This window comes from Natrix helvetica, assembly GCF_964273705.1.
Source record: "Natrix helvetica genome assembly, chromosome: 9".
NCBI lineage: Eukaryota > Metazoa > Chordata > Lepidosauria > Squamata > Natricidae > Natrix > Natrix helvetica.
The window spans coordinates 17,228,710-17,245,630 of NC_138560.1; the positions used below are offsets into that span (position 1 = coordinate 17,228,710).

Sequence of the window (16,921 nt, forward strand, 5' to 3'; positions counted from 1 at the left end):
CAGGGCAGAGTAGCCGCTTCCTTTCTAGTAGTAAGGCTACCTTTGATGCACCACCTTTGCCAATGGCAGAATTGGGGGTGCAGGTACGAATAAGGTAAAGGTTCCCCTTGCAGATATGTGCTAGTCGTTCCGGACTCTAGGGGGGAGGTGCTCATCTCCATTTCAAAGCCGAAGAGCCAGTGCTGTCCGAAGACATCTCCGTGATCATGTGGCCGGCATGACTAAATGCTGAAGGCGCATGGAACACTGTTACCTTCCCACCAAAGGTGGTTCCCAATTTTTCTCCTTGCATTTTTTACGTGAGTTCAACAAGTAACGGGAGCTCACTCCATTACACAGCACTGGGGATTCGAACCAGTGGTGGGTTGCTGTCGGTTTGGCCTGCTTCGGTAGTGGTATTTTTGCCTGGATCGCAGAACCAGCAGCGACCCAGGCTTGCCACGCCTTGTTGTTTTCTAGTGACTGCGCACGTGCAGTTCAATGTAAATTGTTCTGCACACGCGTGAAGAACAATTTACATTGAATTGTGCACGCAGGTGCAGCGTAAAGTACGCAAGAAGCAAACCAGTAGTAAAACCAGCAGCAACTCACCACTGATTCAAACTGATCTTTCTGATTGACCAGCTCAGCATCTTAGCCACTGAGCCACTGAGCCACTGCGTCCTTTCTGGTACTAAGGCTGCTCTTGATGCAACCCCTTGCCAATGGCAGAACTGCGGGGTACAGGTGCGAATAAGACAAGAGCCCAAAGCTACCTTTCCAGGTAACAGCAAGGCAGAATTGTGGGGAAGCTTCCTGCGCATTTCTAAAGCAGGGCAGCCGTGAGTCTGTTCAGCTCTGCCATGAATAGAGATGATTAAAGCGAGTAGACAAATTCACCAGCAATCGTGTTAAGGTTGCTATATCACCAGTTTGAAAGATAGAAAATCCACAAAGATCTCTTCAATAAGTCACCAAACTTCATTGAAACATATGAAAGCGAGTATTTGCTAATGTCACATGAAGTGTGGACAAAATGCTCCCAACACTGGAAACGTTTAAGAAGATGTTGGATAGCCATTTGTCTGGTGTAGGGTTTCCTGCCAAAGCAGAGGGTTGGACTAGAAGACCTCCAAGGTCCCTTCCAACTCTGCTATTCTATTCTATTCTATTCTATTCTATTCTATTCTATTCTATTCTATTCTTCTACTCTACTCTACTCTACTCTACTCTACTCTACTCCACTCCACTCCACTCCACTCCACTCCACTCCACTCCACTCCACACTCCACTCCACTCCACTCCATTCGAATAGGAAGTTAAAAGCAAAGAATTATTGGTGGGCTGAAATGCTGATTATAGCCGGGTCGTTTTGCTTGAATTTGTCACTTCCTCTTTTAAATTTCGCCCCACCTATCTTTTCACTAGCTAAAACCCTCCCCTCTCCCAATGACATCTCTGCGGCAGGTTTTCTGGAAAGCACTTTAAAAAAAAAAGACAGTAAATATGAGGCCCACATAGGCACTGCTTCTCAGCGGCTTCCAGGTACCACCTACGAAATACCTTGCAAGTTAGAGCAAGATCTTCCCACCTCCGTTTCAGCGACCTATGTTTTTGTGCCACGTTAGCACCTGTTTTACTGGGATTATTAGTGGAGCCTTGTTTAATTAAACCACGAAATCTCCAGTTGTTAAAATAATGCTTCGGGTAGAGAAGGCAGTGACTCTCAGCAAGGAATGTTCAGGGGACCAGAAACTCACTTTCAGATGACAGGTTGATGCGTCATCCACCTGATCTCCAGCTGGCAGATAATATTATATAAGTTGTGCTGCTCAGTGCCAAGAGGGATTCTGCCACAGCAACACGACTGACAACAGCTAAAAGAACTTCTCCTTACTTATTTATGGCGGACCAAGTTAAGGAACAGGGTTGGCTTTGCGTCCCCTCCCATTGAATGTCACCTCCTGGACATCAATCATAGTCTTTTACTGTGGGGTGAGGCAGGGTGGGGTGGATTTAGACAGATGCTTAGAACGTCAGGTTCAGACTTCCCTCAATCACACACACACACACACACACACACACACACACACACACACACACAGAGGGTGGTACTAAAGGGGACATGGGGTGAAGGAGGCCTCTGCAGGTTCCTTGCAACCTGTCGCCTGCCAGGGATCTAGCACTCTCCTGAAAAAGCCCCGTGTTCAGAAATAGCTTGGGGGCATTAAAAGATTCAGAAAGGTATAATGGGTTGAAGTGGGAGGAAGCAGTGCAGGGAATGTCCCAAAGGTGTTTTTCCAAAGATGCTTCTTCAAAAGCAAAACATTTTTTTAAAAAAACCACCAAGAAAGTTCACTTGCCTTTTGGAAAAAAAACACCTTTTTGGGACAAAACATTCCCTAAATGATTGAGAATCTCCATAGACAAAATGAAGGGAATGCAGGGTGTGAAGGCTATAAGTGATCAGAAGCCCAGCTCTGGTTTTATAACTAACTAGTGCTGATAACTTGGCATTGCCTGGATATTTATTTATAGGGGGAAAATGTCCAGATCAAACATAATTTCTAATGTTGTATTTTCCCCTTTACCAGAGGGAGCCCCCTCGTGAAGCCTTCACCACGGCGATTCCACTGCGCTGTACAGTAGAAGCCATTTTACGTCAGTACAGTAGAAGCCATTTTACGGCACAACAGGCTGTATCTTAACAGAACACACATTCCAAGGGGTGTTATGCCCGTCTTACCCCCACAGTATTTGTTTCCAGAGAGTAAGTCATCTTTGTACCAAGTTTGGTTGAAATTGATCCAGGAATTCCAGAGTTATGCTGGAACACAAACACACACACACACACACACACACACACACACACACACACTTTTATATATGTAGATAGTACCCGTAAGAAGCTATGGATGGACACAACACAACTGTGGTTGGCTCACACATTTTGCCCACAGTCATCACCGTGGACCCTGGTGGCACTGACACTGGAAAGGACTATGCAGGATGGGTTACCCTAGAGGAATTGCTCAGCCCTGGGAAAGTAGAAAGTGTGAGAAAGAGACTCAGAACAGCCCTGCCTTAGCCTTGCTGTCCTTAAATTGGGGACAATGAAGGTTTCGGAGAAGCTTTTCAACCCACAACAACTAAGTGGCATTCCTGAAATCCTTGCACTGTCTGTGTTTTGACCTGCCCTACCCTGGAGGGTTCTACACACAGAACCCAAACAGCAGTACAGGATGCTAAAGTCTCAGGAGTGGGACTAATTAGTCAGTGGGACCATGGTAGCACTTCTGCATAAATCCTCAAAACTAATAAAAGGAGTAAAACTGTGAGAAACCCAGCCCTGTGATAAGGGCTGTTCAAAAACGGAACAGGGGATGCCTTGAGAAATGGTGGCCTTGAGTGTTGAAAAAGGGTCCGGATCAGGGATGGGCTGCTGGGGGTTCGCAGAGGTTCAGGAGAACCTCTAGCTAATATTCTGTACAGTTTGGAAAACCTCCAAATCCCACTCCTGGCTGGCCCCACCTACCCCTCCCCTCCATGGAGTCCCCACGCGGCCCGTTTTGGATGCAGGTAAGTGCAGGGCACGCACGGAGGCTCAGGGAGGGCAAAAAACGGGCATATAGGAAGTTCTGGAAGGGCATCCGGAGTCTGGGGAGGCCGTTTCTGCCCTCCCGGAGGCTCAAGGGAAATCCTCCAGAGCTTGGGGAGGGCAAACCTCCTCCCTGCCGTGGGGCAGGAGGCTGACTAGGCCATGCCACCATGGCCACACCAGGGGTGGGCTCTGGATTATTTTACTGCCGGTTCACTCAGGGATGCACTTGATGCATTCTATGCATGCATGCGCAGTAGTGAAAAAAATTGCTTCTGCGCATGCTCGGAAGCAAAAAATCAAGATGGCGCCACTTATGGCACCGCCGATAGAACCGGTTTGGGGGCATGGGCAGACAAGTTACTATCTACTTAGCCAAACCCGTCTGAACTGGTAGGAACCCACCTCTGGGCCACACCCACTGAGCAACCAGGAAGAGAACCTCTTGCTAAAAGATTTTAAGCCCACCCCAGGTCTGGATGGACATCTATTAAGGATGTATTTCTGCACTTGGACAAGACGTTCTTCCACTAACTTTCCAGCCAGGGGTCTTTTAGTGCTCTCTGAGCTTGGTTGTTTTCTTGCAGGTGTTTCATTACAGTAAACAATACCCCAGTCAAGGAACTACCAACTCAATACAACAATTCAATAGTAAACAATAGCCTAATCAAGGGACTACCAAGAAGAAAAGAACACTCCCACCATTACTGGCAATCCACCTGTATATAAACAGAGAGCAAACTCCACTCCTTCTATCAGCAATGAGGTTATTTGGTTGGGCAGTTACTCAGGTACCGGGACAATTGGCAACTCCAAATCTCAACTAACAAATGCCCTGTCTTACACATTCTCCACAAAAATCAGAATACCAAACACAAGCTGGGTAGATATGAACTCATAGATGACGCCCACTCGCATTCAGAGTTGTTAACCTAATTTTGCGAAGTTTCTTCTCCGGTAACATTGTATTGCTAACTAGGGCATACAAAACCTTTGCCAGACCAATCCTCAAATACAGCTCATCTGCCTGGAATCCACACTGTATATCAGACATTAATATAATTGAGCAGGTCCGGAGGTATTTCACGAGAAGAGTCCTCCACTCCTCTGCTCACAACAGAATCCTTTATACCACCAGGCTTGAAATTTTGGGCTTGGACAACCTGGAACTACGCTGCCTATGGTCTGACCTAAGCATAGTACGCAAAATTGTCTGCTACAACATCCTACCTGTCAACGACCACTTCAGCTTCAACCGCAATAATACATGGGCAAACAATCGATACAAACTCAAGGTAAACCACTCCAAACTCGATTGCAGAAAATACGACTTCAGCAACAGAGTGGTCAATGCCTGGAATGTACTACCCGACTCCATGGTTACATCCTCAAACTCCCATAGCTTCAACCTTAAACTATCTACCGTGGACCTCACTCCATTCCTAAGAGGTCTGTAATGGGGCGTGCATAAGCGCACCAGCGTGCTTACTGCCCGTGTCCTACTGTCCCCATTTATTTGTACCCATTCCATGTGGTCAGGCCCATGTTTATTCTTCTACCTGTTATCTCATGCATGTTTGACTAACTAACTAACTAACTAACTAACTAACTAACTAACTAACTAACTAACTAACTGCTGGTGCCATAATAGGAGCATGGGAGAAAAAGCTCTCAACAGGGTGGTTTTTTAATGTGTTGATTGCTTTTGCTGAAATTCCATTTTGGGAGCAGGTATTCAAGGAGGACCAAGCCATCTGGAGCAGCACCACACTGAAAAACAGAAGGGTCTGGGATTTTATGGGTTGCTAGAAGTAAGAACAAAACCTCCAGTCTCTGTGATGGGGCTACAGATTGCAGTTATCCAGACACAACAAGATTAGCGGAAGGATGGGCGGTCCACCCCCTGCCCAATTATGTTCTTTGTCTGACAGACCGAGAGGTGGAGGAGAGAAAAGGGGAAACAAAGATTAGCGGCGATCTACCACCCACTCCTGCTCCCCAGCTTTTGTATCCTTTAGGCTCCGTTGCAAAGTGGAATGCGAAAGATTTTTAAGCGGCTACTCAGTTCTTATGTCAGCGAAAAATATTTGGTGGGAGGTGGCTAGGCTCAAGAATGAACTACTGGGCCCTATGAATTAGTTCAAGTATGAACTAGCAAGGAGCCTGTATTTCTAATTTTTATTTGTTGGAGATTATCTTGACCCCAGTGGATTATTGGTACCCTTCCTGAACTTCAATCTCCATCAAACCCAAACCAGATTTATGTTCCATTCCTAAAGGTTCCAGGTGGGAAATTTCCTGCTTATTACAATAGTTGTGGCTTGGGGGTACAGAAGGATGTGGTGGCTCAGTGGCTAAGATGCTGAGCTTGTCGATCAGAAGGTCGGCAGTTTGAATCCCTAGTGCCGCATAATGGAGTGAGCTTCCGTTACTTGTCCCAGCTTCTGCCAACCTCACAGTTTGAAAGCACATATGCAAGTAGACAACTAGGGACCATTTTGATGGAAAGGTAACAGCGTTCTGTGTGCCTTTGGCATTTAGTCATGCCAGCCACATGATCACGGAGACGTCTTCGGACAGCGCTGGTTCTTCGGCTTTGAAATGGAGATGAGCACAGCTCCCTAGAGTTGGAAATGACTAGCACATTTGTGCCAGGGGAACCTTTACCTTTTACCTTGGGGGGGGGGGCGGAATTTTCCTGGAGTCCTCTGTAAAGATTTTAAGACCCTGCCTAGCTCACATCCCTTCGCTGTATAAATGAAACTTGGGTTTTTGTTCCAAGCCTGCATCATTTTGTATAACAACAACCTAAACTAGAATAGTGTCAATCTTGTGTTCAGAGCAGGGTGTCCAACAGGTGCTGACGGCATTACCGCCACTTTGATTTCCATGTGCTCATGCGCAGAACATTATAAAATGACTAAAACATATGCCGGCAATGACATAGGCGACTGGAGAAGCGGTCCACTACTGCTTCGCCCAAACCGGAGCAAACCGGTAAGTTTAAGACTTGTAGACTTGAAGTCCCATACTGGCTGGGCAATTCTGGGAGTTGAAGTTCACAAGTGTTAAATTTGCCAAGCTTGGACACCCCTGGTTTAGAGAGATAGTTGCTGTAATATTGAAATCTTCCCTTCGTTCTGACTGCATAGGCAAGCGGTAGATGCCCTTGATGAAAAGCTAGCATCCCCCAACCAGTAAATGTTATCTTTGTAATTTGTAAATTAGTCCCGTTAGGGCAGGGGTTGGCAATCTTAAACACTCAAAGAGCCATTTGAACCCGTTTCCCACAGAAAACAAAACACCGGGACCACAAAACTAGTATATGCAGTTGAAATAAGCAGCCCCTGCCCTTTCCGTGCCATCTGTCAAAAATGGTGTAGCGTTTGCTTGGATGGGGGTGGGGGGGTTGGACTAGATGACCTACAAGGTCCCTTCCAACTCCGTTCAACTGTATCTGTGCAACTAAGCAAACCCTTTGGCCTCATCCCTTGCCCAGAACCTTCGCTATTGGGCGCAGCCATGTCTTTGCTGGAACCCATGGAAGCCTTTTCATGAATGCAGATGTGTGTGTGTGTAGAAGCACATTCCTTTGAACTCCTTGTAGGTTGGGCTGAGTCACTGATCTTGTAGGTCACAATATCGAAATTTGGAGCAAAATGCTAAATTTTAATAGCATGACCTCGGTGCCTTTTCTCCTGTCCAGTTAAGCTTGAACGTTTAATACACAATAAAGTCCGTGTGGAGCCCTTTCCTCCCCCTGCCCACCCGGATTCTGCATTCCTTGCACTTCTCTGGCTGGAAGTAGTAATGAGGATGACAACTACCACCACAACGACAGTGTTTGTGTAAGTGCAGCGCACAGCTGAAAAGTGTCGTGTGCCCTCAGAACTGAGGCCCCCAGGAGCGAAAGCATTCTGTTTTCTTCTGAAACTTTTCTTTTCTTGGATTTTACCATGTTTGGCCTACCAGGGGTTGGAAAGCTCAAGAAATCACATTCCAGCAGGTGTCACACATTGGCGGGTGTAACACATATTTTGAGCAACTGGGAGCCGCAGCAGAGGGATAAAAGAGCCACATGTGGCTCCAGAGCCGTAGATTGCTGACCCCTACGTTAGTGGAATCCAGTACAGATTTTCCTCCCCAAACTGCTCTATTCCAGGATTATCTGCCGCTCTAAGCCTAAGGGTTACTCCAATCCTGCTGGTTTTGAGAAACAAACAAACAAACAATGGTGCCCTGATGATAAAGATAAACCCAAAGGTGGTGACCTCGGGGCATTGCCTGGGGAGATAACAACGTATCTGTTGAATTCCCCAAACCACTCCATGCACTATGTACACACAGACTTCTTCCTCTGGGTTTTTTTTTTTTTTAAATTAACCTCACCAAACAACTTCCTATTTTAAAAATAAAAGACACAGTGTGTAGGAGCCAACTGGAACAAGATTGGCCCTTTCCCAAGGCTTCGACTCTAATACACCCAACACCAGCTGTACCCCAAATAGGAGATGAAGTTCAGCCCATGTCCAGGTGGGTTGAACTTCAGCTCCCATTGTGGAAGGTGTCAAATTGATTAAAGTAATCTAAGCCAGGGGTCTCCAAACTTGGCAACTTTAAGACTTGTGGACTTCAACTTCCAAAATTCCTCAGCCAGCTTTGAATTCGGATTCCCCTAATCCAGGGGTGTCCAAACTTGGGAACTTTAAGACTTGTGGACCGCTGGCTGGGGAATTCTGGGAGTTGAAGTCCACAAGTCTTAAAGTTCCCAAGTTTGGACACCCCTGCCCTAATCTAAGCTTAGGACAATAAGTCAGTCAGTCAGTCAGTCAGTCAGTCAGTCAGTCAGTCAGTCTGTCTGTCTGTCTGTCTGTCTGTCTGTCTGTCTGTCTCCCTCTCCCCCCCCCTCTCTCTTTGATGTTTCTCAACCTTGGAAATTTCAAAATGTGTGGATTTCAACTCCCAGAAATCTTTAGATAGCAATGGACTCTCCTTCCAATCTTAATTTTACTATATCCCTGTAAATAGCCTAGGGCAGTGTTTCTCTGTCCTGACAATTTTAAGATGAGTGGAGTTCAACCTCCAGAATTCCCTAGCCACCAATGGCTGAGGAATTCTGGGAGTTGAAGACCACAAATGCCAAGGCTGAGGAACTCTGAGCTAAGGTGAGAGAGGGCGGAAGGTTCAAAATTGACCAGAGAATTTCCATTTTTGGTGTAGATCTTCCAAGGGCTATAACCTAAGCCTTATCTTACACGTGGCATGGCTTAATTATGCTTCACTCAATAAGCCAACCCTGGCTACAGTCACACATTGCCCTAAATTGCAATCAAACCGCCCCATGATGATCTTGCATTCCAATGAACCCAATGTTGTCTGGGGGAATTCTGGGAGTTGAAGTCCACCCATCTTAAAATTCCTGAGGTTGAGAAACATCTTTCTAGGTCGTTTCAGCTTCCACCAAAGTAATGACACAGGGAAAGCCCACTGAAGCCCACTAGCTAGCAAGCAGCTTCCGTCACTGTAGCCAAAGAACATAGTTAATCACAGAGTCCCCAACTCATACTTGATGCTCATAAAGAGGCATGAATCTTTAGGTTTCCAAATGCAAAGTGGAGAATATCATTAAATTGCAAGACAACAATCTCCTGAGCAGGAGGGCATTTCTAGAGAAGACCACAGAAAGGAGGAAAGAGTAGTTGCTTTCATGAAATGCTGAACCAGATAAGCCTTTGGCTGGATCCAGCAAGATTCTGGTTGCTCTTAATCAAGACACGCAGAATTTCTTCCAAATTAATTTGATACTATTCAGGGGTGGGGTTCGCTGCCCTGTTGCTGGGTGGGTGTGGCCTAGTCAGCTTCCTGCACCACGGGGGGGGGTATGTGTGTGTTTGCCCTCCCTGGGCTCCAGAGGCTTTTCTCCAGCCTCGGGAGGGTGAAAACTGCTTCCCCTGGGCTCTGGAGGTCCTCCAGAGGCTGAAAACAGGCCAGTTTCTGGACTTCCAGAACCTCTGGTAGGCCCGTTTTCCCCCTCCCTGAACCTCTGTGGTAGGATGGGCGTGGCCAGCCAGGGGTGGCATCAGAGGTGGTATTCTACCGGTTTGCACCGGTTTGGGTGAACCGGTAGTGGCGGCGCAGCAAGGCTCCGTCCACCCACCCACCCAGACGTCATCACAGACCTTCTGCACGGGCTCCCGCTACCGAACTGGTAGTGAAGATAAGACCATTACTGGGTGGCATTTGGGGATTTGCCGAACTGGGCAGAATCCTAGCTAGAGGATCGTCAGAACCCGTACGAGCCCCCAGCAGTCCACCTGTCAGGCCTGCAGCGGTTCCTTTAAGAATCTTTGGCCTGCCACAACCTCTCTTCTAGCTTCATCTTTAGTATGCATAGTCATTAAGGGGAGGGGGGGAATAGCAATGGGTAGAATGTGTTGTTTTCAAAATAAAAAATTCCTTTCTAGAAGCTCAAGGTTATTCTTTGTCTCCGCACCTTGGCACCTGACCGGAACTAGCGGGGGTAGAGATGACAGCGTGGAAGAAGAAGATTGGACCATGGGATGGATTAGTGGGTGTGGGGACAAGACCATGAACTTTCAACTGGGTGGGAATCCTAGGTAACTTCCAGAATTGGGATTCCACAGATGTACCAACATGTCTGACTTATTAAATTGGAACATTAAGGAAAGGTTTGCCTTGGGCTCTGATTTAATTCTGCACGATAATTGGAACGCTGACACCACCCCTGATACTATTCCTTCCCTAGACTTCTGAAAGTTCCCATTGCTTCCAAACCCCACTTCTTTCCATGGAGACATTTCCTTGCCTACTTGCTAGACCCATTGCATGCCCAAGAACTCGGAACGCCATACAAGGGAAACAGACTATCACTTACCCTCGTTTGCACTTTTTGTAGACTTTATAGATGCTTTCTTCCGGCAGGCCATATTTTTCTGAAATCTGGAAAATGGAAAATAATGGTTTACCTTCACTTGCACATTCCGATGAACGGATTCCTGGTCTTATAAAACTCACAGTTGGTATTGGAGTACATGTAATACTTCTCCGTTCGTTCCACTCGATTCTGACCATAAACCAGTTGCAATTGCATCATCTCAAAGAAATTCCCATGTCAAAATCAAACAACTGAGAGCTGAGAGCTAACCTGCCATATTTTCTGGAGTATAAGACGCACCTTTTTCCCTCAAAAAAGAGGCTGAAAATATGGGTGCGTCTTATACACTGAATACACCAGTTTTTGCCTCCTGAAACCCCGCCTCCTTCACCAAAATGGCCATGCATACCCTTTAAGAAGCTTTCCGAGAGCTCCTGGGGGCTGGGGAGGGCAGAAATGAGCGAAAAACGGGCTGTTTTTTTGGCTCAATTTCCCCCCCCAAGCCCCCAGGAGCACTCTATAAGCTTCCTAAAGGGTATCCATGCCCCTTTTTTAAATGCAAAACGGACCCGTTTCCCCCCTCCCCTGCAGGAGCACTCTGCAAGCTCCCTAAAGGCTATTCATGCCTTTGTTGGGGGGGAAAATAACAGGTCCGTTTTCGCAAAAAAAACAGGCTGTTTTGGGGAGGTTTGCAGAGTGCAAAAACTTTTTTTTATTTGCCTCTTCAAAACCTTGGTGCCTCTTATACTCCGGTGCATCTTATACTCAGAAAAATACGGTAGTTAAGTGATAAAGAGAATGAGATCCAGGAAAAACCTATTCAAATCCTATTCTAGTTATGAAATGATGTTGGCTTAGGCTAATCTCTGTTTCTAACGTTTATCTCTGCCTTCTGAAACTCTTGTTTAAACCTTCCATTGCAACAGAAGACCAATGCACAGATATCCATGGAGTTGGGAGGAGATCAAAAAATAAATCAAGAAGGTGGCTGCAATGGTGGGATTACACAAGCGTGGCCACAATCGTGACTTTTCTTCGCTTATTCTTGACCTTCTATGCCCCTAAAACCATGATTCCTAAGCTGCGATGTACTGAGCCGCGATGGCACAGTGGTTAGAGTGCAGTACTGCAGGCTCCTCCTGCTGATCACCGGCTGCCAGAGAGTTTGGCAGATCGAATCTCACCAGGCTCAAGGTTGACTCAGCCTTCCGTCCTTCCGAGGTCGGTAAAAAGAGGACCCAGATTGTTGGGGGCCAGAGGCTGACTCTGTAAACTGCTTAAGAGAGGGCTGTAAAGCACTGTGAAGCGGTATATAATTCTAAGTGCTATTGCTATTGTGAACCTATGGTACGCGTGCCAGAGGTGGCACACAGAGCTATCTCTGTGGGTATGCGAGCCGTTGCATCAGTTCAGTTCAGCTCTGCTGTGTATGTGCATGCGCCTCCCAGTGGCCAGCGGGTCTTTGAGTCTCTGCTGCGCATGCAGAGGGGGCGATGTGCATGCAAGGGGCGCATGTGATGGAGCACATACTTGCAGGCAGTGAGGCATATGCGGGGGGCAGGGTGTAAGCAGGGGGCTGCATGTGCATGCATGGGGAGGGCTGGCTGCATTGCATTTGGGGGGTTCGGGCGTGCGCACACTTTGGGCACTCGGTCCAAAAATGGTTAACCATCACTGCCCTGGAACAATAGATTTTGTACTTAGGAAGACTTTCCTAACATTTGGTGTGAAGTTCTTTCAATACTCAATGATGGTTCACAGGTCATGCTTAGTTTGCTTTAGTCATTATTTGTTGAGTAAGCCACAAAGTCAAGATTCACAAATTGTACTAAGTCAAAAGCAAACAAATGGTATTTTAGCATCACACAGGATGAGAACTAGCCTGAAACATACAATATACAGTTATTTGGCGCAATTTTAAACCTGGTCTTCCAATTCCCTTCCCTAGAGGAGAACCATATGTGGGTTTGGCCAGATTCATGTTTCTTACTATTCTCCAAAGCCCCTGAGGGCAGAACAAGAAGCAATGGAGGGAGACTAAACAAGGAGAGAGCAAGACAGAACTAAGAGGCAATTTCCTGACAGTTAGAACAATTAATCAGTGGAACAACTTGTTCCAGAAGTTGTGAATGCTCCAGCACTGGAAGTCTTTAAGAAGAGATTGAACAACCATTTATCTGAAGTGGTATAGCATTTCCTGCCTAAGCAGAGGGTTGGACTAGAAGACCTCATGGTCCTTTCCAACTCTGTCATTCTACAACAGCCTCATTTCTGCTAGCAGAGAAACCATTTTAGTGTGGAAAACTACAGCTCCCAAGGAGGAGATTTCAGAAAAAGTAACTTGTTATTTGCTCTTTTCCAATTTGAAAGTGTGCAAAAGCAGAACACACACATAGAGAGAGAGACACACACACATAAAGCAAAGCCATAAATATGGCTATCAGATCATTTCAGGAGATTGTTTGCCTTATTCCCGGCCTCAGCCAAGCCAAGCCGAGGGTTATCAGGAACGGTTCTGATAAACATCACAGAAATATGCTCAAGCATTGTGTGCTCTTTAAACATTGAGCAAATGTGCATGGCGGTAGAGAGAAGGGGGAGAGCTGCTAGCCAAGCCAAGCAAAAAGAGGCAAAATCTAGAGAGAAAGAGAGTACAGAATGAATAGGGAAACAAGTCTCCAGAAATGGGCCTAGAACCAAATTAGACTTGGGGTCTTTGATGGTGAAACACAAATCCTCACAGGAACTGAAAAGTAGGAGCCGTTCGTTGTGTAAGCTCTCATTGATATATTCATGAGGTTCAGACATTATGCCAGTTCTTTATGTGGTATGGTTGGTTTAAGGCAGGGATGTCAAACTGGATTTCTTCGAGAGCTGGATCAGCATTGTACTTTTCCTCCATGGGCCGGCTGATGTGGGGGGGAGATGGGATGGGCACCTCATACAGCATCCTGCCAGCCAAAACGGGGCATGGGGGAGGGAATACAAAGCCAGATTTAAGCACCCCACAAGCTGGATCTGGCCCACGGGCCTTGAGTTTGACACCCATGGCTTAAGGAATGTAATGTATGGAGTCAATTGAGGAATAGAAATCACCATTCATGACCTAGCACCTTGTGGAAATACAACCAACAAACTGATTGTGCCTTTTCCCATAAACGATCAGTTAGCAAACTCCAGTTTAATGCAAAATGGACTCCATTGCCCAGGCCAGGCTGCCAATGGGCTAGTTATAACCCTAACCAAACATTTCTTTAGAGGAGGCCTCATAATGCAGCATCCTCAGATTGGTTTTCTGTTTTATAAGCACCAGAGTCATTGTACAACATTGATTAAGTGGAGCCACCTTTTAATACATTCAGTAGCTGTTTCCTCCCATTATTTAAGCAACACTGTAGGAAAATTTAAAATTAAAATAGAAGCCTAGGAAGAGATTACTATCTGGGATGGGAGACAGTCGGACTGAAGTTGTCCTTCCTTTTGTGGAGGTCTGCTGGTTGCCCTTCTCCAGCCTAGATATCTTCAGCACCTCATCCCAAGGTAGCAAAATTTCAAGGAGAGAAACTCACCGCATTTCTCAGGCCTTTGAGATCGGGGGTCTTCAGCATGAGAGCGTCAAAGACTTCCTCTGTTTCCCGTCGTACATAGAGTAGAACTGAATGACACAAGAGATAATGGTCAAATCCCTCTGCAGATGCAGGAAAAGGATGCCCCCATTTCTCTCCTTCTAGTATAGAATCTCACAAACCCGTTGCGTCTTTTCTTTGAGGCCCCATATTCCCCACAACCTCATCCCATACATTCCATGGTTTTGTACTCTTCCTGGGCACAAACACTGGCATAAACTTCACTGCCCTCAATGCCTGTCCCTGTTCTGCTTCAGAAAAAAAAAGAGCAGTTGATCTCATGCTTATTGTCTCAGTTACAGGACAAATTAAGGAAAGTGATTGATGGATTCCCTGAGCTTCATTTCTTTCTCCGGAGTACCACCTTCCAGTGGAAAGGTCAAGGTTCCCCTTGCACATATGTGCTAGTCGTTCCCGACTCTAGGGAAAGGTGCTCATCTCAGTTTCAAAGCCAAAGAGCCAGCGTTGTCCGAAGACTTCTCCGTGGTCATGTGGCCATCATGACTAAATGCCAAAGGTGCACAGAATGCTATTACCTTCCCACCAAAGGTGGTTCCTATTTTTCCACTTTTACATGCTTTTGAACTGCTAGGTTGGCAGAAGCTGGGACAAGTAACGGGCAGCCCTAGGGATTCGAACCACCAAACTGCTGACCTTTCTGATCAACAAGCTCAGTGTCTTATCCACTGAGCTACCGCATCCCAGAGTATCACTTTGCAGAGTACCACCTTCCAGTGAAAAAGAAACCACCAATTGCTCTCCTTAACTTGTGATGGGACAATGAAGGACACGGGTGGGCAGGACCCTAGACAGTCAAGTTTAGTCAACTGTCCATTTGCCAATTTGCCACATGTTAGTGTTGTGGTTAACAAACAGAAGGATGCATCCTTCTGCATCTGTGGACTTCTTGCTTTTTCTTGGGCCATGAGGACCCTGGGCATGTAGAAGACATCTGCCCCTTCCACCTTACCTCGTTGAGGGTCTTCTTCTTTTGCTTGTTTTGCGGCTATGGGATCAAATTCATCGGGAAACGAAGGGCAGCTCCGCTTTAAGGGCAAGCTAGGTAGGGGGAAAAAGGGAACTCAGAACATCTCCTGGTTGTGCCAAATATACAAATCACAAGGGATCTTCCCAAATAGATCAGATGTCCATAACTGAATCTAGACTGTGCAGCAGTTTAAGAGTGAGTTATAGACCCGAAGACCTGAAAGTCTCAAATTCAAGACCCCCTCACAGTCCTCACGTAGATTTAGTGACATTTCTCAGCTTAATCCACTTTATGGGTGAATTAGGAGAAACTGCCAAGAACAAAAAGAGGATGGATGAGTGGATATGGTGAGTGAGTGGATGGATGGTTGAGTGGATGGATGGGTGGGTGATGGATGGGTGGGTGGGTGGATGGATGGATGGGTGGGTGGGTGGATGGATGGTTGAGTGGATGGATGGTTGAGTGGATGGATGGGTGGATGGATGGATGGGTGGGTGGATGGATGGATGGATGGGTGGGTGGGTGGATGGATGGGTGAGTGGATGGATGGGTGAGTGGATGGATGGGTGAGTGGATGGATGGATGGATAGACAGACCAATTTCATAGCCTTGTCCTTAATAAAAAAGGACAATTCATTTTGTTTCATCTGAATGAGGCTGTTACGCTGATACACATGTTGATAGACTGCTCTCTCTAGTACTCATAAAAATACCCCAAATAAATTGTCCTCCCCTTATTTGAAACTAGATTCTTAGAGATTCCCAGATGGAAATCATTGACTATTTCTGCCCCCTCCCCCACCCCCCACAGAAGCTGAACTAAGACAGGTACTGGCTGAAAGTCACCCAATGTGCAGCACTCAAAAGAGTTTCATGGTTCAGAGCACTGAAGGTTTGAATGTAAACCCATGCCTGGATCAAAGACTTAAATGTTTGAGTTTCCATGAGCTATAAAGGCAACACGTATGGGGAAACAAACACATTTTTTGGTCTCAGAGTCTGGAAGCATTTCAGGTTGTTGACCCTGTCCATGCCTCCATCAGCAAAGGAAATGTATTACACACCTGTGGGAATCATGTGGAACTCCAGCAGTAGGTAATACCTGTAAAGAGGGAGGGAGATGTTTTAAGCAAAGACGAACAGCCATTTTAAAGCCCTCCTCCCCTTTGCAACAACATTGCACAGGTTCATTTATTAGATTTAGATTCTGCCTTTTCTTCAAGGGTTCAAAAGGTGATTTACATGGAAACTCCACTCAAAATGTTTTATTTACTAAATAGTTTGCTGGATCAGAGGTTGGTTGTTCAATAGATGTCCACATTCCCCTTGGGATGTAAGTCATACTCAACTAATTACACACTTGTACACACCTTACACCCACAGCTCCTCCTTTTTCCTAAGGAGGGTTAGGTAGGGGGTCCAAATCATATTTCATCCCCGCCGAATGTGTTCCTTTCTGGAGCAAGGGCTCAAATGATTGCTTTGCTGACCAAATATTTGGATGTTCACACAATGAACTTAACCTGGTCATGAATAATCAATTTTGCTTGAGTTTGCATGATACATTCCACCTCATATTAATCAAATGGAATAGGATCATCCAACCAACCCACCCAAACCAAACAGCTTTATGACTTACCTGGATAAGCACGTTGCATGAGTACATTGTCTACATATTTAGTCACCACTGATATAAAAATTAAATGAACCTACGTATCAGATATGCAATAAGGTCTACTAACTTTTTAGCTAGAAAGAAAGAAGCGCTAGTTTATGTTGAGTTGTAATATATTAAGAATTTATTATTTATATGCTGCTTTTATTATATTGTATAA

General features: G+C 45.9%; 1 protein-coding gene across 1 annotated transcript in view; it reads right to left on the minus strand.

Moving 5' to 3' along the window:
• GRHL3 (grainyhead like transcription factor 3) overlaps positions 1 to 16,921 on the minus strand; it is a 62,896-nt gene that overhangs the window by 3,860 nt on the left and 42,115 nt on the right. Inside the window, exons 12-15 of the mRNA XM_081961938.1 lie at positions 16,151 to 16,188; positions 15,069 to 15,157; positions 14,042 to 14,127; positions 10,473 to 10,537 (exon numbers count right to left, since the gene is read on the minus strand). Coding sequence (XP_081818064.1) covers positions 10,473 to 10,537; positions 14,042 to 14,127; positions 15,069 to 15,157; positions 16,151 to 16,188 — 278 coding nt within the window. The remainder of the gene's footprint in view (positions 1 to 10,472; positions 10,538 to 14,041; positions 14,128 to 15,068; positions 15,158 to 16,150; positions 16,189 to 16,921) is intronic.